Source organism: Puma concolor, chromosome B3 (genome assembly GCF_028749965.1).
Source record: "Puma concolor isolate L17-30 chromosome B3, mPumCon1.1.hap2, whole genome shotgun sequence".
Classification (NCBI taxonomy): domain Eukaryota; kingdom Metazoa; phylum Chordata; class Mammalia; order Carnivora; family Felidae; genus Puma; species Puma concolor.
This window is the reverse complement of record NC_141672.1, coordinates 39963410-39988543: the sequence shown is the minus strand read 5'-3', so window position 1 is coordinate 39988543 and position 25134 is coordinate 39963410. Positions and strand designations below refer to the sequence as shown.

The 25134-nt window shown below is 37.1% G+C and overlaps 1 protein-coding gene across 6 annotated transcripts in view; it reads left to right on the top strand.

The window, feature by feature from the left end:
- Positions 1-25134, top strand: part of SYT16 (synaptotagmin 16) — a 260696-nt gene that overhangs the window by 73496 nt on the left and 162066 nt on the right. For 3 of the 6 annotated variants that reach the window (XM_086709594.1, XM_086709591.1, XM_025919626.2), the window contains exon 1: positions 19706-20288. The exons of 1 other annotated variant lie outside the window; for it this stretch is intronic. In XM_086709594.1, the coding sequence (XP_086565720.1) occupies positions 20177-20288 (112 nt within the window). In that variant the 5' untranslated portion in view covers positions 19706-20176. Of the gene's footprint in view, positions 1-19627; positions 20289-25134 lie in introns of those variants that run through there. 2 more of the 6 variants (XM_086709592.1, XM_086709590.1) reach the window with 2 other exon arrangements.

Sequence of the window (25134 nt, the reverse complement as noted above, 5' to 3'; positions counted from 1 at the left end):
TTTCCCTTTCCTAAATCTCATTACTATAATTAGCAGCTCCTCATCATAATTCATTTGAATATGCAGGACCACTGGGAAGTTAGAAACATAGCAATTATTGAAAGAGGGAGATTATTAAAATTCACTTACAGGAGATGAAGGAATAATTGTGAACACAGTTTTTTAATGTAGCCTAAGACCTGGGATGCCATCTAATTGCTTCTGTTATGGTTGGGGTCAAGGTAGAGTATCATGTATTAATATATCACCCACTTTGAAAATCTTCTCTTTACATTCTTCTTTGTTCCTTCAATGACCTAATATAGAGGAAGCTACCTGCACTGATTTATGCCTAAGGGCCATAAAGGTGAGTGGAAGCCAACACTATTCTCAGATGCCTGAAATTCTATCTATACCATCTCTTTAGCTTAAAGTCTTGATTGCTGCTAACGAATCTTCTTTGGTAAGCTTTAAGTTGTTATCAAGTATTAATATAATATCTTTGTATGAAGGAGTTCTGTGAGTAGGGATGTTGCTATCCTCCAAAGATTCATACTCAAACTTCCTAGTGTAGAATTGTTACAGAGAAATGGCTCTCTGGGCAGGAACTATATTTTCTAGCCCTTCTCGCATCTTTCTGGGAACATATGACAGTTTTAGCCAGTAGAGTGTGGATGGAAGTGATGTAAACTATTTCCAGACTTAGCCTGTGACAACCTTCTCTGTAATTACTTACTTGCCCCCTTTCTATACCTGTTCCCTGATTGTCCACACCCAGGAAATCCAAGAGTTGATGATAGCAGGGTCTTCATCATTCTAGAACTCTAAATAACCATGTGGAAAAGCTCCCCTCTGCCCCTACCTTGAACTTCTATTGTGTTAAGCCACTGAGAATTGGGATTTATCCATTACCACATTTAGTGCTACCCTAATAAAGTGATAAAACACTTTCTTAAAAGTACATTTGATAGATAATTTGAGGTAGTCAAATAGTGAACAGTGTACTGCTTGTAGCATGTTGGTTAAAAGGGATTTCTCACTGAATTAACATTTAGGATTCTTCTCCCACTTATCAATATTCTTGGTATCATGTTTTCCTTCTCTTATTTTTGTAGCCTAGAGCAGATGTTTGTAAATAATCTCCTAACAGTCCTAAGCATTAGAGCACAAGTGTTTTAGTTTCCCCTCACCCCTGGATCCTATGTCAACATTTTAAGCTTATATAAATAACCACTTGTACCAAATTAACATAGGATTTTGCTGCCTGACTGCCTGCCTGCCTGCGTCCCTCCCAGCCAGACAGCCAGCCCTTGTACTCACCACCTATGTGTGCCAGGAGCTTTGCAGGACTCTGAGGATGCTGTGATAAATGAGACACTCAGCACCTCTTGTCTCATAGAGCTCACATTCTAGCAATTAGGAATTGTTTTAGAAGTGAATTAGTATTTTCAAAGCCTGTAATCTATACCGCATGTTAGAAGTTGTGGTAGATATTAGTATATAGAATTTCTGCTCTAAAAGCCTGGTTGAGGCAAAGATGGGCCTGACCACCCCCTTTGTCTTTATAATGAACAGAGGTGCACTATGGGTGAGGTGAGCTGAACAGAGTGTCTGTTCCCTCATTAGCCATTTGGTGTGTGGAAACTTGAATCCAACTCCATTGTACAAATGTCTGCTAAATATCTGACTATTTTATTCTTGGTTATAGCTGTTTTGAGTGTTTTCAGTAAAATAGCTATTTGTGCTGTGCTACCTGAGTGAGACCTTTACATTAAATAGACGTGATGCTCTTATGAGTGATTATTGTCAATGAAAATTTACCTCATTTTTAATTGAAATCTGCATTAATTATCTCTTGGCATGTAATAAGTTACTCTATAAGCTGGAAACTTAAAAAAGCAAACATGTATTATTTCACAGTTTTTGATGTCAGGATCACAGGAGTGGGTTAACTTTGTGGTTCTGGCTCAGGGTCCCTCATGAAACCGAAGCTAGAATATCAGCAGGGGCTGCAGTCATCTGAAGGCTTGACTGGAATTGGAAGATCTACTTCCAAGCAGGCTCACTTAATGAGGTTTTTGGTCAGAGGCCACAGTTTCTTCTCTTTCCATAGGGGTGCTCATGAAAATGGTGCTCCTTTTCCCCACAGTGTGCAATCCAGAAGAAAGAGAAAGACCACAATAAACCTTATGACCTAGCTCAGAAGTGACATACCATCACCTTTTCTATATTCTACTTGTCATATGGATAACTGATACAGTGTGGGGAGAGGCTGTAGAAAGGCCTGATTACCAGGAAGTGGAGATCATGGGGGCCATCTTGAAGGCTGGTTGGCTGCTATAATGCCCTTTCTTTATGTATCTTTTTACTGTGAGAAATACCACTTTAATAAAGTAACGTATAGCCATAGTCCTACAAAGATTCAGACCATCTTAGGGCTTTTGGGACCATGTAAAAAAGACATAGAGTATGAGAGACTTCTTTTGTGTTTGGGTAGAGGTATTGCATAGTCATACAGTTTTGATTTTGTAGGCCACCCCTTTTTCAAATACATTGTGAATTGAAGACCTTGTTGCTCCTTTAATGTGGGTCCCCTTGTTTCACAATCCATCCTCACTTGAGTAAGGTTGTGGGACACTGCTGTAGGATAAGACTAGCCTTTAATCTTTAAAGACTTTTGCTTACCTGTCTTTCCTTTCTTCCCAGTTTCTCCACCAGAATGCTGACTGCAGAGTTTATCTGGGTGTGTCAGGTTTAGCTGCTTAATGAAATTGTAAGGTGTTCCTTTAATTTTAAACTTTAGAAAGACAGCAAGACTAAGCTGAGGAGGATCAAGCATATGGCATGGACTGTATCAGTGATTTACACACTTGTCTGATCATAAGAATTACTTGCCACTTATTAGCAATAGAGATTTTCAGCTTGCTCCAGACCTACTAATCAGGATCTTCTGAGGAGAAGCTTGTGTGTTTGCATTTTATTTAAAAAAATTTTGCATTCATTTATTGCTTTATGGAGGTATAATTTACATACATTATATTAGTTTCGAATACAACATAATGATTTTCTATTTGTGTATATTGTGAAATGATCGCCACAATAAATCTAGTTAATATTCTTCATCACGGATAGTTAAATTCTTTGAGAACTTTTAAGATTTACTCTCTTAACAACTTTCAAATATGCAATATGCTGTTACTGAGTAATCATGCTGTACATTATGTTCTCATGACTTGTGTATTTTATAACTGGAAGTTTGTGCCTTTTGACTCCCTTCATCCATTTCACCCACCCCCTACTCCCACCTCTGGCAACCATCAATCTGTTCTCTGTATCTATGAGGCTTTTTTTTTTTCTTAAATAAAGATACCACATATAAGTGAGATCATATAGTATTTGTTTTTTTCTGACTTATTTCACTTAGCATAATGCTCTCAAGTTTCATCCATGTTGTCACACGTGGCAAAATTTCTTCTTTTTTATGGCCGAATCATGTTCTATTGCATATTTATACAAACCTTTATCCATCTATATGTTGATATGTCTATCAAATTAGGTCATTTCCATATCTTGGCTATTGTAAATAATGCTGCAGTGAACATAAAACTGCATATATGTTTTTGAGTTAGTATTTTCTTTCTCTTTGGATAAACACCCAGAAGTGGGAATGCTGGATCATATGGTAGTTCTGTTTTTAATTTTGGGGGACTCTTCATGCCATTTTCCATAGTGGTGATACCAAATTACATTTTCACCAGCAGGACACAAGGGTTCCCTTTCTCCACATCCTCACCAACATTCTTATTTCTTGTCTTTTTGATGATAGCCATTCTTACAGGTGTGAGGTGATATCTCATTGTTGTTTTGATTTGCATTCCCCTAATGATTAGTAATGAGTATCTTTTTCATGTTCCTGTTGACCTTCTGTTTGTCTTCTATGGAAAAGAAGATTCTCTACCAATTTTTGAAATAGAATTTTTTGTTTTTTTGCTATTGAGTTGTAGAAGGTCTTTATATATTTTAGATATTAACCCCTTATTGTATATGATTTCAAATATTTTCCCATTCAGTAGGTTGCCTTTTTATCTTGCTGATGGTTTCCTTTGCTGTGCAGAAGCTTTTTAGTTTGACATAGATCCTACTTGTTGATTTTTTCTTTTGGTGTCAGATTTAAAAATATTATCACCAAGATCAGTATCAAGGATCTTAGGCCATGTTTTCTTCTGGGAATTTTGTGGTTTCAGCTTTTACAGTCAAGTTTTTCATCCATTTTGAGTTAGTTTTTGTGTATGGTATAAGATAGTAGTTGAGTTTCATTTTTTGCATGTGGCTGTCAAGTTTTCTTAACACCACTGTTTTTTCTCCATTGTATATCCATGGCTCCTTTGTCATAAATTGACTATATATGTGTGGGTTTATTTCTGGGCTATTTTGTTTCATTCATCTATGTATCATTTTAACAGCAATATCATACTGTTTTCCTTAGGGTAGCCTTGTAATATAGTTTATTTTTATTTGTTATTATTATTTTTATAATGTAGTTTAAAATTAGGGATTATGATGAGAAGCCAGTGTTTTTAAAAAAAGCACTTCAGGGGGCACCTGGGTGGCTCAGTTGGTTAAGCATTGGACTTTGGCTCAGGTCATGGTCTAATGGTTCTAATGGTGAGTTCAAGCTGCATGGGGCTCTCTGGGGTCAGCCCTGAGCCTGTTTCAGATCTTCTGTCTCCCTCTTTGTCTGCCTCCCCCTGGATTGCACATGTGCTCTCTCTCAAAAATATATAAACATTAAAAAAATTTTAGATAATTTTTATCTCCCAAAGGTTAAAAAACACTGAGATAGATCACAATGGGGACAGTCAAGTGGGCATTTAACTTGGGTTTCAAATAGAAGTGTTTGGGAAATTTGAAATAAAATAGAGAAAGAGAACAACTTAATAAACAGGCAATTTAGCTTCCTTATTTCTCTTGATGAGGATTTGCTCCAGTGTGAGAGCAGGGAGGGGTATGTGTCTGGTATTTTCACTTAAGCTTCTTTCCTGCAAGCCTTTTTGCTTCAAACATTTTTGCCATATAACTAATTGGCTGTAACTTTACTGTAAAAGATAAAATCATGAAATATAAAACAGGGATATTCATAAAAAGGACACAGTGAACATGAAAAATGAATAGCAATATTAAAAAGACTTCATTGCAAAATATAAAATATTTGAATACATTAAAAATGTATAGTGTAGATTCATGGCAATACTGTGTAAGTAAGTGATTTTATTTTGGGTATTATACCTAAGCATTTGTTTTCAAAGTCCTTTGTTCATAGTAGTATACATTTTGTGTGTGTGTGCTTCATTTGTTCCTATTGGCCTTACACTTTTTTTTTTTTAATTTCTTCCTTCATGAAGAGAAGTTACCAGTTTGCAAATACTAGGATGCATATATATATATATTTTTTTTAATGTTTATTTATTTTTGAGACAGAGAGAGACAGAGCATGAACGGGGGAGGGTCAGAGAGAGAGGGAGACACAGAATCTGAAGCAGGCTCCAGGCTCTTAACTGTCAGCACAGAGCCCGACGCGGGGCTCGAACTCACGGACCGTGAGATCATGACCTGAGCCAAAGTCGGACGCTTAACCGACTGAGCCACCCAGGCGCCCCAAGGCTGCGTATTTTTTTTTTAATTTTTTTTTCAACGTTTATTTGTTTTTGAGCCAGAGAGAGACAGAGCATGAACAGGGGAGGGGCAGAGAGAGAGGGAGACACAAATCTGAAACAGGCTGCAGGCTCTGAGCAGTAAGCACAGAGCCCGACGCGGGGCTCGAACTCACAGGCCGTGAGATCATGACCTGAGCCGAAGTCGGACGCTTAACCGACCAAGCCACCCAGACGCCCCAAGGTTGCGTATTTTTAAAGGTGCTTTGTATTGTGTTGAAAAAGCCTTCTACACTGTTTTTGGCATATTGTCACATTTCCATTGATAGTTGTTCCAAAGTTCTGTGGGAAAATGTGGAAGAAACGCTAACACTGTAATGCATTTATAGCTGAGTTTTGTTATCATCGTAACTGATGTGTTATCATTTTCTACTTTAGTATAATATAGTATGAAATCTAACTTTACACTCTTATTTCACACTTTCAGTGAGGTTTATCACTGTATTTTGTATAAAGTCAACATATGTCATTATTATCATCTACTATTTTATTTTGTTTTTTATTTATTTTTTAAATTTACATCCAAGTTAGCATATGGTGCAACAATGATTTTAGGAGTAGATTCCTTAATTCCCCTTACCCATTTAGCCCATTCCCACTTCCACAACCCCTCCAGTAACCCTCTGTTTGTTCTCCATATTTAAGAGTCTCGTGTTTTGTCCCCCTCCCTGTTTTGCTTCCCTTCCTTTATGTTAATCTTTTTTGTATCTTAAAGTCGTCATATGAGTGAAGTCATATATTTGTCTTTCTCTGACTGGCTAATTTCACTTAGCATAATACCTTCTAGCTCTATCCATGTAGTTGCAAATGGCAAGATGTCATTCTTTTTGATTGCCGAGTAATACTCCATTGTGTGTGTGTGTGTGTGTGTGTGTGTGTGTGTGTGTGTGTGTGTATACATCACATCTTCTTTATCCATTCATCCATTCATCCATTGATGGGCATTTGGGCTCTTTCCATACTTTGGCTATTGTTGATAGTGCTGCTATAAACATGCGGGTGCATGTGCCCCTTAGAAACAGCATACCTATATCCCTTGTATCATCCACTATTTTAAGACCACTATGTTTACTTGTCACCATGTGGACTATTATGAGGGCTAGCTTAGATGTATATAGAGAGTTATGAGGGCTAAGATTCATCTGATATAAAAATGAGAACTTTATCAATGGAGAGATGAAACCAAACTGACAAGTAGCTTCGATTCATGAACTCTGCTGAAGATGGTTGATTAATCAATGGAGAAATGAAACCAAACTATCAACCAGTTATTTTAACTCTTATGGCTGATTAGTTATGTGGCAAAGTGTGTGCAGCAAAGATGTCTATGGCAAAGAAGTTTATGGCAAAACTACTTAGAACTGGTTGGGTGATGCTGTCTTGGTAGTCTGGGCTCTGTAGTGCCTTCTGGCTGTGAGCATCTCTCCCTGATTGAAAATATAGGAAAATATAGTGCTTAGAGATACAGTATTTTTAATATATATATATTTCTTTTATACTGATGGACAATATATATATATATATATATATATATATATATCTGAAACTCAAGCCAGCTTCTGCATCTGGTGCTAGACCAAGAGGCAGCAATCCATTTCAAACACTGAAATCAAAATGAGCTATATTGGGTACTTACAAGCATACTTTCAGAGTAATACAAAGAATTTTCAAGATAATTTAGACGATGCAATTTTTGCTTAGTATGATAACTTTAAAACCCCATGAGAGATTACTGCATTGTATACATGGTATATACCATGTATATCTTGTTTAGTTTCCTGTAGCCACCATAATATCACCTTAGAACAACAGAAATTTATTCTCTTACGTTATGGGGGCCGGAAGTCCAAAATCAAGGTGTTGACAAGGCCGTGCTCCCACTGAAGGCTCTACAGGAAAATCTTTCCTTGCCTCTTCCAGCTTTGGATGGGTCTAGATGTTTCCTAGCTTATGGCTACATAACTCCCATTTCTGTCTTTATGTGCCTTCCCTTCTTCTTGTGTGTCCCTCCTCTGTGTCTCTTAGAAGGACACTTGTCATTAGATTTAGGGCTCACCTGGAGAATCAGAATGATTTTATTTTGAGATCCTTAATTATATCTGCAAAGACTTTTTTTTAAATAAGTAAGATCATATTCACAGATTCTGGGGTTAAGATATGGACATATCTTTTTGGGAGCCACCGTTCAACCTACTGTACTTCTTTACTGTAGAACTGAACGTAAACTGTATATAAAATAACTTATACTATCTGGAGTTAACTATCAATTTTTCTTTATCAGAATATCTGTGCAGGCTTTAAACATGAATGGCTAAGGTAGCATTTAGCCATGTCCTTTGTCTTGTCCATAGCTATGTTCTTTTTTCTTCTAAGATGCCTCTGCATAACTCTCTGGTGTGCCTTGTCCATTTCTACACTCCATGCTGAACTATGTATCACCCTGGCTTTGTTGCTTTTTGACACTGACTAACATACAATTAAGTCTTCAGTTTCTGTTTGCTTTCACTTAAAGTTCAGCCTTAAAGAATAGGAAATTTATGCCTGAAACTTGACAACTGTTTTCGCATTACCATAGCTATTTCTGTTCTACTTGCTATCGAATCTGCATTAAATATAGGCATTCCAATTCTATACTATTTTTTCAAATATAGCATATTTTCTTAATAATTTCTGTGAAATGTCCACTGTTATTACATGTGTTCTAGAACTTCAAACTTGCTTTGATGAGAGGAGGTAATAAACCTCCATGTAGACTACTGAATGGCTTTCTACTATTTTTCAAGAAGCTGCTTTCCTGTGTTTGTTTTCTGTATGTCATTTTCATATGTTACCCTGAGCTGCTGCTTATCTTTTGGCAACAGCATACTGTTTCACTGGGATTTTCCTACGGAATGGTTTATTGTCTATTTACTAACTATGTAGGAAGCGCCTTGAATTTACCCACCTGAACTTTTTTTGGGTAAAATTTGTACAGTATTCCCTCATACAGATTTCTTTTATCCTGATGGACAAATATTTCATAGGCATTCCAACTGGGTAACTGGATATCCTTGAAATCGTTGTGGAGGTTGAATTTTGAAGGACTGGACATAGTCTAGAACCTAATTAGGTTTGAAGATCTGTTTGACATTTGTCAGAATGGTTCAAGGGTGTTAGTTCAAACAGAAAATCAACCATATGGGTACCTTTAAGTATTTTAGGTGTAGAAGTCCAAGTTTGGCCAATTTAGAAGGGCATTCACTTTGTTAGGGTTCTGGATTGTATCACATCCGAGTTGGAAAAGCAGGTGCTCTCCCAAGCCCATCCTCATTCAGTCAAATGATTGTTGTTTTCAGTTGAAAAATCTACAAAAGAAGATGCCAGCTGATTTGCATCATTGAAATGAAAGAGCCAGGGCAGATGAATAAGAGGCTTGGAGGAGCTGTGTCCTACGTGTTTAAGAAAAAGCTGAAAGCAGAGCAGCTTAAAAAATTGAAAGCATTAAAATCAATATTTAAGAGGTTCATTTAACCATAACAAAAACACCTTAGCAACAGACTTTGTTATAGTGCTTTGCAAAGGAAGTGGGGCTCTCTGAGCTAGGATTGGCTGCTCAGTGCAGTGAACCCATGAAAAAGAACTCGATGTTCCATTGAACTGGAAGCAAATTATGTTGCCAGGGAAACCAGCCCCTCTGTGCTTCTCAGGTGAAAGGATTTTTGATCTTTAAAACAACAGAAACAGGGGTTTACATGACAAATATTATCTGCATTGCCCAAAAAGTGCAGTTATGGGGAAACAAATGTGTTATTGCTGCAATTTACCAAATAATTATAGAGGCAGCAAATTGTTGCATAGTCGTTTGGTATGTACCTTACAAGGGATGCTGGCAAAAATTCAACTGCAGATTCACTAATGTCATGAATATTTTCAGTATGATGATGGGGGTAGTGTGTCTTCAGGCTTCATGCTATTTTATAACTAATCTTGCTCAACTAGATGATATTTGGTGTTATTTTTCTGGGTACTGATCTGGGTACATGATCCATCCTGGGAGACTGACTGATCAAACCTTGCCTCCAATTTGAAAAGGTTTCTCTAAGCACTAAGAAACAGAGAGTTACATATGAAAAGAAGGGATTCTTTTAAAATTGGGGGCTTGGATAGGATTACTAAACACATTTTTCATTTTGCTTTTGACATCTTACTACTTTTGTTGCACTGACAGCTTCACACAAGTGTGACATTGAGTATACTTATGACCAGTGAGTGAGTCACTTGTTGGGTTCAATTTCAAGAGTCAGTTTGCGTTACCCTGTGCTTGGGGAGCTGTTTGAATTATTGAGTTAAGATAAGGTTTATGGCCTTTATATTTGCTGTCTAGCAAAGAGTGTTGAATAATGAACTACATTTTTAATCAAAGATTTCCTTTTACTCGAATCCCTTATTTCCCCGCAGGCCTAACCTGATTTATTATGCTGAGTTCTCTAGGAGGAGTGTGTGTAATTTTGACTTTCTTCTGAGGCAAGATGAGCATTGACTGAAGAAACAACAAGGGAAATAACAGTTTTGGCAATTGGAAGTGCTTGAGTTTTGGGCTAGTCATTCATTTATCCATCTAGAAGCTTTATACTCCAAAGTACAAAGCACTCAAGGAGCTACAAAGACCTAGTTCTCATCATTGTAATGTGTTGGTAGGTACAGATAGAAACAGGATCAACTAAAGCTGCAATAGAGCTCCAGGAGTAGTACCTGGGATGTGGTAGGCTCTCAAGAAATAGTTATCAGATGAGTGGAGATACAAAGTGCAATAGAAACAAGAAATAAGAAGTGATGAATTCTACTGGGGAATCCGGAGTGTTGGTGCTTCCTCATTTCATCCAGGTCTTGCTCAAATGGGATACCTTTTTAATATCCTCTTGCTGTCCCCATCCCTACCCTGCAGATAGCTCAAATCTGTCTCTCCTTATCTCATTATATTTTTCTTCTTAGTACTTGACACTACTTGATGATATGACATACACCAATTGGATTCTTTGTCTATTACTATCTCTAGGCTGTGAGCTGTTGAGTAAAAGGATGTTGTCTGGCTTGCTGCTGTATCTCCAGAGCCTTAGTGCCCAGCACATAGTATATTTTCACCACGTATTTGTTGAAAGGGTTTAGTGAATGACTGAGTGATAGATTCTTGGAATACAATTTGCCACCATGGAAAGGACTTACTTCAATATTTTAAACTTTAGTCCAAAGATGTAGTCAGTGGCCTTGAGGAGATTGATGGGCTGGCAAAAATCTTCTTATTACACCTTATAAGATTGTCATTAAGAAAAAAAGTAATGTCATATAGTTAAGAGTAGAGGGGAATGGCATGCTGATATATACTATTAGGTGTTATGCAACTACTGCCATTTTCATGTCTTGAAATCAAATAGTTTCCTGGTGTTGCAAGTTAAAAAAATATACATTCCTGTTATGATTATGGACACTGGACTTGATTTACACTTGGTTTAGCCTCAACCGAAGATGACAAAGAGAAAAAAATCAGATTATCCTTTTTGGGTGGCACATTTTTTGGGGGGTGAAGAAATCTTGCAGACAATAGAGCTGAAGGGATGATCTTATATCTGCACGTGTTGAAAATATACAGGGAAAAACCCCAGAAACAAATCTATAAATACAGAGAACAAACTAATGGTTGACACGGGGGAAGGGAGTAGAAGGATGGGCAAAATGGGTGAATGATAGTGAGAGATTCAGACTTCCAATTATGGAATGAATAAGTCACAAGGATAAAAGGCACAGCATAGTGGTATTGTAATAGCGTTGTATGGTGACAGATGGTAGCTGCACTTGTAGTGAGCATAGCACAACATATAGAGTTGTTGATTCACTAAGTTGTACACGTGAAACTGATGTAACATCATCAACTATACTTCAATTAACAGAAAGCATACAAAGGCAAAATGGATCTTCTTCATGAAAAGAGGGTAAAACTTGAATTTGTCTAACATAATAGCTTTGTTTACAAACTTGCCTATTGCAAGGAAACAAAAAGAAGGAAGGCAAGGAAAGGAAGCTACACACAATTGAAGAAGTTCCAGATTTACTGGCAAGTCTAACATTTTGAAGCAGACCTTGGAAAAATCAGTTAGGTCACCTCTCTTTAGCATGCAAATGGATGAAATTACTCAGATCTCTTGGGATAACCTCTCCTGTTTTTCCTATTTTGGGCATCTTTTTTGGAAAATTTAAAAGCTATTCCTATCTGAGATGGTAAAGGAAGTTTGGTTCAGTTTGAGAGAGCATTAAGCTTAGGGCCAAGCAAAGTTCCTTTGCCAGGCAAAACTCCAATTGTAAGGAAAAGCTTGGCTTCTGAACCCAGATGAAGACAGATGAAACATACCTGTTTTTTGTTTTGGTGAAACAAAAACTCTATGTGTTGTATTGTTGCTGAATCACCCTGTCTTTATGAAGACATCTCATTCAGTCCCATACGTACTATTTTAGTACTCTCTTAAGACTCCCCATTTTTATCTCTAGTCTTGCCTTGACATCCAGACTCATTTATCCAAGTGACATCCACTTGGGTGTCTAGTAAGCCTCTCTGATTGAACGTGTCTGAGACAGCCTCTTGATTCCTTCTTACCACTTGTTCCTCCAAAAGCTTTCCCAGGTTGTATAAATGACACAGTCTGGTTGCTGAGGCCAAGAACTTGGAGACATATTTGACTCTTCCATTTTCTTCACATCCTGTATCCAACCTATCAGCCATATATTTTTGCTTTGGTCTGTTTTTAAAAATATATCTATCTCCACTGTTGTCACTCAGGTACAAGTCACCATTATTCCTCTGTTGAACTACTGAGAGAGCCTCCTAACTAATATCCCTTCATCTACCTTTGCCCCTTCTAGCCTGTTCTTCATGCAGCAGTAAAATAAACCTGTTAAACTGTAAATCTGGCTTTGTTTACACTCTGGCTCAAACCCTCTGATGGCTTTCATCATATCTAGAAATCAGATCCAAATTCTTACCATTGCATAGAGGGTCATACATGATCTGACCTAACCTCATTTCTTCCTTCTGTTCTTACTGTGTTCCTGATCATTTAGTCAGGAAGTGATGAGGAAGAAAACCTCATCATTCTCTGTGCCTAAACCTTATTTTTTCTTCATAGATTTATGGTTTGTGGGACATATTAAATAAAACCCCTTCTTGTCATGTTCTGAATTTTATAAATAGGGCACAACAGACAGTAAAATGGCTGGACAAAATATCAGCCTTCTTCATGAGAAAACTGATGTCGGAACATGGCTTTAGATATTTGGCTAAGAGGTATATAGCAGTAAAGAAAACAGACTCTGTTTTCATGGAACTTATATTCTAAGATGATAGTTTTTTAAGTTTAAAAGCATTATCTAACATATATAATATATATGTTTACATGTGTATATGTGTTTTATATATATCTATGTTTTATATATGTATGAAATAGGACCACAGTATGAAATTCCTTACTGCCAGAAATTCTTTGAATTTCTTAACATCAAATTTCTGAAGCACCTGACTGAATTATAGGTACAGATTTAAACTAATGTATTTTAAGAGAAATAAAAAAAGCCCACTTGTAACCATTTGTCAAGGAGGAGTTAAGTCTTTATTGGCTTCTTTTGTAAATGTGTGTGTGTGTGTGTGTGTGTGTGTGTGTGTGTGTGTGTGTGTACGTATACACACACATACATATAATGATTAGATATATATTTTTATTTCCCAGCTCACCATGATGGATGTTTGTTTTTGATCCGATAGCCACTGTAAAGGAAGTAGATACCTATATGAATTCCATTGCTGGAAAATTGCTCCTGTGTGATGAAGTCCAGTGTGACTATGCCCTGTTAGTTGATCTTCCTACGAGCAGAAATGTACAGACCTCTGGGAATATTGTAGAATTAGCTTAAAGGTTGCTTCTACTTGGAAGACCTTTATATTGAAGCATGGATTATTAATCCTTTCCATGCTGACATCAGTGCATCAATGATACAGTCTTTGCCAAAGATGATCTCATGGATTTGAGGACAAAGGAAATGGCACAACAAGAATTCATCCAAATCTTGAAGCATTCTTCCTTGATACAAGCCTGTCTGTTAAGGTGAAAGATGGGTGCTTTGATTCTTGGCTGCTGTGTGTCATTATTTTTTTAGGACTAGTTGCTATCAAAATGAAAAGTTGCTTAAGATGGCTCAAATTCTATTTCAAAACCATTTCATAATTTCACCTTCTTATTTAAGTCAATTTCCATCTTCATGTTTAAATTTACCTTTGAACAGATCTTTAAAAAGTTTATTTATTTATTTTTGAGAGAGAGAGAAAGAGAGAGAGGGGGAGGGAGGGAGGAAGGGACAGAGAGAGAGGGAAAGAGAGGATCCCAAGCAGGCTCTGCACTCTCAGTGCAGAGCCCCACGTGGGGCTCTGTCTCATGAACCATGAGATCATGACCTGAGCCCAAATCAAGTGTTGGCCACTTAACTGAGCCACTCAGTGCCCCTTTAAGCAGATTTTTTTTTGGGGGGGGGACAAAATTTGGATTTATTTCAATATTGCTCAGAAAATACCCATTAATTTTTGCATGGAAATGAGAAACATAACTCTTTGTAAGCCTGCTTGTATATTCTAACCTAAGTGAAGGAAATAAATATCCAGTCCACAAGTGCATCATATGCCAACGTGTGTTTGTGTGTGCTTTTGTTCATTTTCTACCACAGAGAGCTTAGGTTCTCAGAGGGGTTTGTGACCCCCAAAAGTTAAGGTCACTGTTCTAGAGAGTTTCATTCTTGCATGAAAGTCTATGGTATTGCTCACACAGCATCCATTTTTCTCCTTCTGGTAACTGTACCTGAGGTCTTTGACCATATGAGAGGCCTATGACCCAACTCTAATTAAGTCAATGAACCTAACCATCCTCTGGGCCACAGGGATAAGTAAATAACCCTAGTGGTCCAGTGGCTGAATCAGAGCCAGTTCCAAGATTTATATGGAGATATTGAGGAAGGAGCAATCTTCTACTGGACTTAGAGCTATAATGACCGGAACCTGGAAGTGCTGCTGTCATTATAGGGGGAAACATATACACAGCACAATTGAAAGGCCAGCACAATTGAAAATAGAGACAGAAGGTCAAGAGGGACCTTGGTACTGTCTGAGCATCGAGATCTGATCTTATCTAATGTTAAATTATGAAACAACTTGTTTTTTTGCCTAAAGTTACTTGAGATACCTTTGCCACTTGAAAAAAAGAGTCAGGACAACTATGTGGTAATGCTTTCCTAATTATAAACAAACATGGAACTATAAACTATAAGCAGTAGCAAAGTAGGGAATTTTTTAGTCTTAGTAACCAAAACTTTGGCACTGAAGAGTTTTCAGACTAATATATATCATTGGTCATTATTAGCATTGTTGACAAAGGTTGAGTTTGTTGTTCTGCTTTAAATACACTTTTGCCTCCATATTACTCAGGACCATCCTGCTAAGATAGGTCCAGGAGATCTGAATAGTCAGATGGGGAAGATATGGCAGCTACCTAGAGCAGTTGTTGGAGTAGGAGCCCTATACTGCAGCAAGACTAACCTAAGGCAACCAATGGTGATGTCTGAGAACACCTGGATGAAAAAAAGGGGGAGGGGTACACAAGAAGATGGGGTGTAAAGGAAAAAACAAAACTAAATGTCCAGTGATAAAGGGACTGAGAAAATAATGGCATATTCTTATGTTGAACTACCTAGTATCCTTTAACAATTATATTTCAAATATTTATTTATATTTGTTGAAAGATTCGTGATATATTGCAAGAAATTTTATTTTTTTAATTTATTAAACATTTTTAATTCTAATATAGTTAAAATACAGTGTCATATTAATTTCAGGTGTACAATATAGTGATTCAACAATTCTATACATTACTCAGTGCTCATCATGATAAGTGTACTCTTAATTCTCTTCACCTATTCCACCCATCCCTCCCATCCACCCCTCTGCTGGTAACCATCAGTTTGTTCTCTATAGTTAAGAGTCTGTTTTTTGGTTTGTTTCCTTTTTCTTTGTTTGTTTCTTAAATTTTGCCTAAAATGACACACCATATGGTATTTGTCATGCTCTAATTTTTTCACTTAGCATTATTCCATCTATAATTATAGCTCTATCCATGTTGTTGCAAATGGCAAAATTTCTTTTTTTATGGCTGAGTAATATTTCTCTCTCTCTCTCTCTCTCTCTCTCTCTCTCTCTATATATATATATATATATATATATATACACACACACACACACACCACATCTTCTTTGTCCATAATCTATCAATGGACAGTTGGGCTGCTTCCATAATTTGGCTGTGGTAAAAAAAAAATGCTGCAGTAAACATAGGGATGCATATATCTTTTTGAATTACTGTTTTTGCATTCTTTGGGTAAATACTCAGCAGTAGAATTATTGGATAATATGGTAATGTAATTTTTAATTTTTTGAGAAATCTCCATACTGTTTTCCACAATGGCTGCACCAGTTTGCATTCCCACTAACAGTGCTTGAAGTTTTCTTTTTCTCCACATCCATGTCAACACATGTACCTTGTATTTTTATTTTAACCATTCTGAGATATGTGAGGTGATATCTCATTTTGGTTTTGATTTGTATTTTCCTGATGATGAGTGATGTTGAGCATCTCTTTATCTATTTGTTGGCTATCTGTATGTTTTGTGTTTTTTTTTGGAGAAATGTTTGCCCTTCTGCCCACTTATTAATTCAATTATTTGGGGTTTTTTGGTTTTGAGTTGTATAAGATCTTTATATGTTTTGGATACTAATCCTTTATCAGACATATCATTTGCAAATACCTTCTTCCGTTTATTAGGTTGTCTTTTAGTTTTGTTGATTGTTTCTTTTGCTCTGCAGAGGCTTTTTATTTTGATGTAGTCCCAATAGTTTATTTTTGCTTTTGTTTCCCTTGCCTCAGAAGATATATCTAGAAAAATGTTTCTACAACTGATGTCAGAAGTTATTGTCTGTGTTCTCTTCAAGGATTTTATGGTTTCAGTTCTCAAATTTAGGTCTTTAATCCTTTTGAGTTTATTTTTGTGTATGGTGTAAGAAAGTGGTTCAGCTTCATTCTTTTGCATGTAGCTGACTAGTTTTCCCAGCACCATTTGGTGAAGAGACTGTCTTTTTCCTATTGCATATTCTTGTCTCCTTTGTTGAAGATTAATTGACCATACAATTGTGGAACCGTGACATGTTAAAAGAGTACTTTTTCTTTAAAAAAGATTCTTTTACAAAATACACAAATATGTACAAATACTAAAACATTCTCAAAGATACCTCTGGAAATGCAAAAAAAATGGTTATCTCAAGGGGGTGGGATTAGAATGATTTACCTTTTTTCTTTTGCTTGTGTTCTAATTTTTCTAAAATGAATATGAATTACTTGCATAAAAAAGAGAAGCAGAAGGTAGCTCCTGGGAGAGAAAATTACTAGTATTGCAAGCATGTAGGCAAGGAATTTTTAAGTGTCAGAGGAATGTAAAGGAGAGAATAAAAAGTTATAAAAAACATTTTTCTAACTTTTGGAAGTGTTATAAAATCACAACATATGGGAGGATTCATAGAAGAAAAGACAGATCCTGGAGTGTGGTCTTAAAGGTTCAGCATGACTATGGGTGATCCCTATTTTAAACTTCCTTTGTTTCCAATTCAGTTTGTTAGGTAAGTTTTTCTTCAGTAGGGATATATCTTAATTTTGACATGGTACACATGTTCCATGAAGAGACCTACCTATTCATCTGACAGAGATGTGTTGATAATCACAAGAGGTAAACAATAGATGTTCAGAGAAGCACCATTCTCTTTCCTACCCTGTTCCCTTTTTCCTAAGACAGACTTTCATCTTCTCTCCTCAGCACATATGCAACAGCCTCCCAGTTGGTTTTTCAGATTTCAGTGTTTTTACCTCTTAAGGACATTTGCATTAATTTCTTATTGCTGTTTTAACAAATTACCATAAACTTAGTGGCTTAAAAGTACACAAATTTGTCATTCAGTTCCATGGTTTGGAAGTCTGAAATGCATGTCACTGGGATAAAATCAAGGTTTCAGTAGGACTAAGTTTTTTTTCTGGGGGCCTAGGGGGAGATTTGTGTGTGTGTGTGTGTGTGTGTGTGTGTGTGTGTGCCTTTTCCAGGTTCCAGAGGCTGCCCACATTCCGTAGTTTGTGGCTCCTTTCCTCATCTTCAAAGCTAACAACAGTGGATTGAGTTTTTCTCATGCTACCATTTATATGTTTTTCTCATCTGATTCTCTCTTTCACTTTTAAGGACCCTTGTGCTTATATTGGACTCATCTGCAAATGGGGGGTAATTTCCCTATTTTAAGGTCATCTGATTAGCAACCTTAATTCCACCTGCAACCTTGATGCCCCTTTGCCATGTAAACAAACATTCACAGATTTTAGGGATTAGGACAGACATCTTTGGGGGGGGTCTATTATTCTGCCTCCCATAGATGTTATCCACACAGCTACCAGAATAAGCTATCTAGTATGCACACCTGGCCAGACACCTCTCCTGGCTAAAGCCTTTTGAAGTCTCTTAATCATCCAAAGTCCTTGACTTCACATATAAGGTTTGTCACCTTCTGGCTTTACTTTTATCTCAATCTTCCATCTTCCCATTGTCTCTTGGTTTATGCTTAGGTAGTACTGAACATAGTAGGTAGTTAAGTAGGTAGAACTGAACATAGTAATCTGCACCCCTCTCCCAAGCTTGCATATACACACATTGCCATTTCACGTTCCTGTGCCTTAGCTGATGCTGGTCCCTTTGCCTTTCATTCATCTGATTACCACACACATACTTTTCCTCTTCCCTATTTCCCTTTGCTGGCTCCTCTTCCTTTACTGATTTCTAAGTGTTTCATCTATTCAGTGCTTGGTTATAATCTTCCTCTTGGTCCTCTCTCTCTTCTTAAATGATCTCATCCTTTCTCATTACTTCAACCACCTGATGATTCTCAAATTTTTATCTCCAGCACCAGACCTATCTCTAGACTTGCATATACTACTAGAAATCTTTACTTGTGTGTCCCATAGGCATTGTAGACATTTGACATTCAGGAAAGGCTTCCTCGTGATTCCCTTCACCCCTGAATAGTTGAATCCATTCATTTATTTGTTGAATGAATGTTCATTATTTTATTCAGCAATTCAGCTAGGTAACTTTTGTTGTTTACTGCATGTGCCAGACTCTTTTCTAAATTTTGATCTTTAGGACATCCTCATGAAGTAGACACTATTCTTATTTCCATTTTACAGATGAAGAAATTGAGGCCCAGAAGGGTTAAGTAGTCTGCCTTATTTACAGAGCAGTGAGTGGTAGAACCTTTACAGTCTGACTGTAGATCTTGTGCTGTCAATTACCTGGTTAAACATCTAAACAGCCTTGTTTCCAAAAACTCTCCTCAAAGCTCCATTCTGACTTAGGAGCACCTCCTCTGTGTCCCCTCAGCCCTTTGTAATTAACATGTGTTGGTTAAATCTGTGTTTGCTCTTACCTCTCTCTGGAGAATGTACACTGACTAATTCGTCTTTGTTCCCTCAGAGCCTGGCACAGTAAGCACTGATAAAACTTTTTTGTTTGTTGAAGAAAATAAGTGCTTCTGTATTGCTTCATCATTACCACACATCTCATGTTCCTGTAGCAATGGGTTGCCTTAGAACCCTCTCCTTTTGCTGATTTTGTCCTTTGACTCAGGTCCAGCATCATTGCCCTTTATTGCAAAGGTCACAAGCCACTTCCTTATTCTGACTGCACCTGAAATTCTCCTCTGAGAGGCTATGTGTAATCACAAGTGAGGGGGCAGTTTTCCTAGTCCCATTCTTTGTAACAGGAAACTTCTGTGTTCTTATTAAGTATTCATAACCTTTGCTCTGTAGGCAGTGTCAATATTTGCTTTTGTGTCAGCCCTGTTTATATATTCATTTGTGATTCCTTCCTTGGCTGTCTGCATTCCATATTGAGTACTGTCACCTGAGGTTGTCAGCTGTTTCCCTGAGCCCTGGTAGTTTTGTTGATTAGAGTTAGGGGCTTGGGCCATAGAAGAACCATTGTGTTTGGCCTCTTCCTGTTTCAACATTGTCTAACCCCAACTAGCTACTCTGCAGGTTGTTATTAGTCACATGGGGGACCCAGCAAGAGAGATTCCAGTCTGTCACCTGTGGGGCAACAGCCTCAAAGCACATGTCCCATTGGAAGTGAGATGAAACAGTCAGTACAGTGGTTAAGAGAAAAGACTTCAGAGCAGACAGACCTGGTTTCAATGAACCAGGTTTCAATGAACGTCTTAGCTTCAATGAAACACTATTTTACCCAAAGCAAGTACTTCTTTGAGGTTTTTTCCTTGGTTTAAAGTGGGCCCAGGGTTCTTATGCCTAAAATAAGACGATCTGGCATGTACTTAACAGTTTATGTTCTCAAAAGAAAAGAGCACACTTAGGGCTCAACCTAGTGCTGGGGAAAGAAGTAAAGAAATGCTTCATAAATTCTTCTTGGTGGTGATGAAACTAATGTTGGAAAGAGGTGAGTGATTATTTGTTTACCATTCTTTCTGCTATTCTGGCATGCTGGGAGAAAATGACTCCTGCAAATTTTTAATTATATAGAAAATTATTAGGGTAACAAAAAATATTCTGAGTTGGGCCAGAAATTATGGGAACTATGGTAACAAACTCATTCATAGGAAGTATATCAATAAAATCAACTGGCTCTTTCATCTTTTTCTTTTTAAAAAATGCCATGTGGTTGGAACTGCATTGATCTTGGTGATAAGTTATATTGATTTCTACTGCTCTGCTTTATTGCACCAAGTCAAACAATCATTCCAGAGACCCCAAACCTCTCTTCTCCAAATTTCTTACTTTCTGACCTTGCCACTAGATGACAATCCATTCCTGTGTTTTAGCCAACGAGTGAGGGCAAACACTTTGACTTAATTGTTGTGCAATTGTTTACTACTAGGTGTCCAAGTAAGATCTGAAGGAAAACTTCATTTACATCCTCTGAACATCCTAATGCAATTATTGGAATGCAGCACAGTTAAATAGCTATGCCAGACAAATGGAAATGAATTTTCAGCTTAAGTGTTTGACTGTCACAACTTAATTATCTAGATCTAGTATTTGGTACATTTTCTGAAGTTCTTGAAAATCATGCTGTCACTTCTTTATATAGATTCAAAATCAACACATTATTAATAGGAATTTGACCTTCAAAACCATGTTGACAAAAGTGATTATAAGACTACATTCTTTTAAAAAATTTTTAATGTTTATTTATTTTTGAGAGAGAGAGAGAATGCATGCACACAAGCTGGGGAGGGGAGGGAGGGAGGGAGAGAGAGAGAGAGAGAGAGAGAATGAATGAATGAATGAATGAATGAATATGAATGAATCCGAAGCAGGCTCCATGCTGACAGCAGAGAGCCTGATGCGGGGCTTGAACCCACAAACTGCAAAATTATGACCTGACCTGAAGTCGGCTGCTCAACTGCCTGAGTCACCCAGGTGCCCCAGACCACATTCCTCATTAAGACCATAATTAATATATTTTGGTTTGGAGAAATGAACGTTTCTCTCAAAAGTTAAATTTCAGTCGAGCAAAGCTAATACCTCTATAATGTTGTGTATGAAAGACCACTGTCCATACTGAATCAGGATGGAAGGAAAGGGGTATAAAGACATTGAAAGTGTTTTGAAATAAAATTTGAGGTGGTGGTTTTTGCATATTATACAGTTCCTTCACATGGCTTTTTTTTTTTTTTTTTTTTTTTTTTTTTTTTTTTTTTTATGCCTTTGGTTATACCTACTACTGTGCTAAGGGTCCTGGGGAGATAAAAAAGAATATAGTGAATAAAGAAGACAGAGGGTGGGATCATTGGGGTGAAGGTTATTTATTGAGATGATTAAACCAAAACACTAAGGACCCCTAATAATTTGTGGGTCTTTGAAAATATTTGAGGGTATTTGAGACTTTTAGGCCAAGGTAATATTTGGATGCCATCATATATATTTTATGTAAAAAAAATTCTTTGACAATCTAGTTAGTGCTGTTATCTATCTTTTGCACCAAGATGTGCTGCTTGCTTCTTATGCTACTATGTTTTCTTTTCATGTATGGGATTCTTTTGTTTATGAGGGACCTAGCAAAAATATTCTTCAGTTTTTTATTGTGCAAAATGGTAATGATAATATCTACCTAATAGAAATATTACATGTAATAAATAAGTTTGCTATATCCTAAATTCAGCTACAAGTGACAGAAAACCCCAAATTACAGTGCCTTAAATAGGTTAGAAGTTTATTTCTATCTCACCTAAACAAGGTCCACAGGTAGTTTAGTTTGGGCCATTTTGTTGGCTTCTTGTTCATCAGGGACCCATGCTCCTTCTGTCGTCTTGTTTCACGATTCTCAGCACACCTCAAAGTTGATCTTAAGACTGATGTTAGTATCTCCTTGGCCAACCGTTAGTCATATGGCCTCATCTGCCCTTTGGGAGTGCTGAGAAATACCATCTTTATTCTGGGACTGCCATTCACCCAGTTGCTAATTGGTGGTTCTATTCCTAAGGAGGAAGGAGGAAATAGGTATTAGGAAAAAGTAGTGGTCTCTGGCATGACAGCCTAGGATAGTGTCTGATGTAAGATGTTCTTCAATTGTTCCCTTTTCTTCCTTCCTCCTTTTCTTTTCCCTCAGCTTTTTATACCTGGGATGAGTCCTCCTGTGTAGGTTGGAAAGTGTTAAGCCTGAAAAGAGCTTTTTGGCAGTAAAGAGGGAATTCCTGTGGCCATTTTCAGTTAATTTGTGATTGTGGAAGAAAATCTTGGCATAGATTAGTATCAAATCATGTGTTGTGCAAAGAGTGTTCACTGTGGACACAAACTGATGTATTAGCATTTGCATTTAAGTAGCTAATTATATTCTCAGCATTTAAAATTGTGGAAAACAAACACTTTCCAGAATTACTTCGGAAACTATTTAGCACTACATAGACCCATTGTCATTAATGGATGAAAAATAAAGGATTCTTCTCCAGGATTTTTGGGAGAATATAGTTTTCCTATGCACAGTTTTCCTATGTGTTCTCTTCTCAGGAAAATTTCAAGGTTAGGCTTTATTATGGCTGTATTTCATATTTTTGCTTTATTTTCCTCTAATGGTCTATGATGCAATGATTATATTCCTCTCACTTTTCACTTGAAGTGAATGAGTCAGAATTCCTCACTTTGAAGGTGAAGTCCTGAAAGAGTTATCTGAAAGCTCTGTGAGGGCTTGTGTATGATTAGTGTTTTATCTTCAAGGAAAGGAGTTGTTTTTTTCTTCATCATTGTGGATATTTCACACGAGTGGAAAACTTGAAAATTCAAGGACTAGAGTCATGGTTCAAATTGTGTAACACCATTGTGTATACTTTATGAGGGCAGAGACTTTCTCTCCCTCAATACTGGCTAGACTATCAATAAAAGAATATTGCCTAAATGAGCAAATTGAATAAATGAATTGTCAACAATGGTGGGTAATGTGACTTAACAGCACATGTGTAGAAGATATAGGGGTTTTAGTTAACTTAGGACTCAGTAGGAGTTTAAGTTGTGTCTTCCAAAAAATTGAGATAACAGATGCTAGAAAGTAAAATAAGGTTGATCCTGCCTGAATTAATGTGCACAATGATAGTAGAATACATGCTTTTCCTGGTTGAACTTCATGGGAAACATAGTATTTAGTCTTTAGTGCCACACAGTGAAAGACATAGAAGGCATCAAAGTATGAATTAATCATGAAATCTCAGATTGGAGTGAACTTCAGAGGATATGTATTCCAATTCCCCTTCTGATTCTTGGATACCCTCTACCATACCCCTAACAAGTGAGAATCCAGTCTCTGTACCTTCCCAGTGATGGGCAACTTAATTCAGTTTGAGGCATACCATTTCATTTTTCAGAACATTCTTTGTCTATGCTTTGGGAAAAGATGAGTGTGACCAGGAAAATAAAAGAGTGTAAAAATAATGTCTGATGAAGGCCACTTGCAAGGAGAGCACCTACCAATTTTTAGAAGAGCTGTAATTGTGAAAGAGGAATTGTTTTTGTGTTTGCTTAATAGAAGAAGTGGACCTAAGCATGGGCCAGATATTACCTCTGAAGCAGAGGACCTCAGAAGGTTTTATGGGGATGGATTTTAGGGGAATGCCAATACATTCTATGAATGGATTTACAAAATTTTGTTTGTGTATTTTTCTCTTCTGGGAGAGAATTGAAAGCCTTTATCAGTTTTGAAGGGGATTCTTAGTTCCAGAGATTGGAACCACTGTGCTGAGGCTTATAACTCTGAGTTTGTATGCTTTTTTCAAAAGTATGTATGAAAATAAAATGCCAGTTCTTTCATACATAGGGAAAATAGACTAATTAGACATCCTATAACAATTTCTCAGCTGTACTTAAATGACTTCTTTTGTATGAAGTGGGAGTATTTAAAATCTATTACAACTCAACAATAATGGCCCTTCATGCCACATAATTTCACCTGATTTGTTTCACAGAGTAACAGCTCAGTTACTTTTCCTGGAGTCAGTTTTACTTGTGACCTTCTGTGATCCTCCAGGACTTAAATTCCTGGAAGTGTGGCTTTATCTCAGCCTGAAGCTCTATAGAGCTATTCAGTGAAGAAATGAGTGATTAATATTTGGGAAATAATGTATTTTGCTTCCATGTTATGATATTCATGGGAGACTAGGTATTTTGTCTCCATCAAAATCCTGGCTGTGATCTTGAACTTGTGTTTCATTGTAGGGGCTGTAGGCACCAATGAGAGAAACAAAGCACTCTTATGATTAGCAAAAATATTTATGGACAGAGTCTGAGTTTAGCCAGGACAGCAAATTACATCTGTTCCCTAAAGGGAATAGTTACTTACGGTTCAATAGGAAATGAATAAAAATTTGGAGCAAATTTATCAGGAAGATAATTTTGCTCATAAAGAGAGAACTAATAATGCCACTGAACAGGTGGTTATGAAGTTGAGAAAGAATTATTAAATGAGTCAGGCAGAAGGTTGCAGTAGCTATCATGGTGAGTCAGACCAGTTTCTCTACCTCCTCTTTAGCAAACATTCCTTTGGTGATTCTCACACTCAAATAAGCATCTAAATTTCCTTCACCCCTTTTAGATGGGAGATGTTTTGTGCAGTTGGAGTGTGCATTATTCACTCCAACGAGGGTAAAAAGATATTAGGACCTAGAATTAGGAAAAAATTAATAACCTTGAGTTAGAAGAAGGGGAAGTATGGGTGCATTTTCAAGGAATATTTAGGTAGCCTTGAAGCAATTACTGAATCAACTCTTTCTCAAGGAAATACCATACCTGGTTTAACC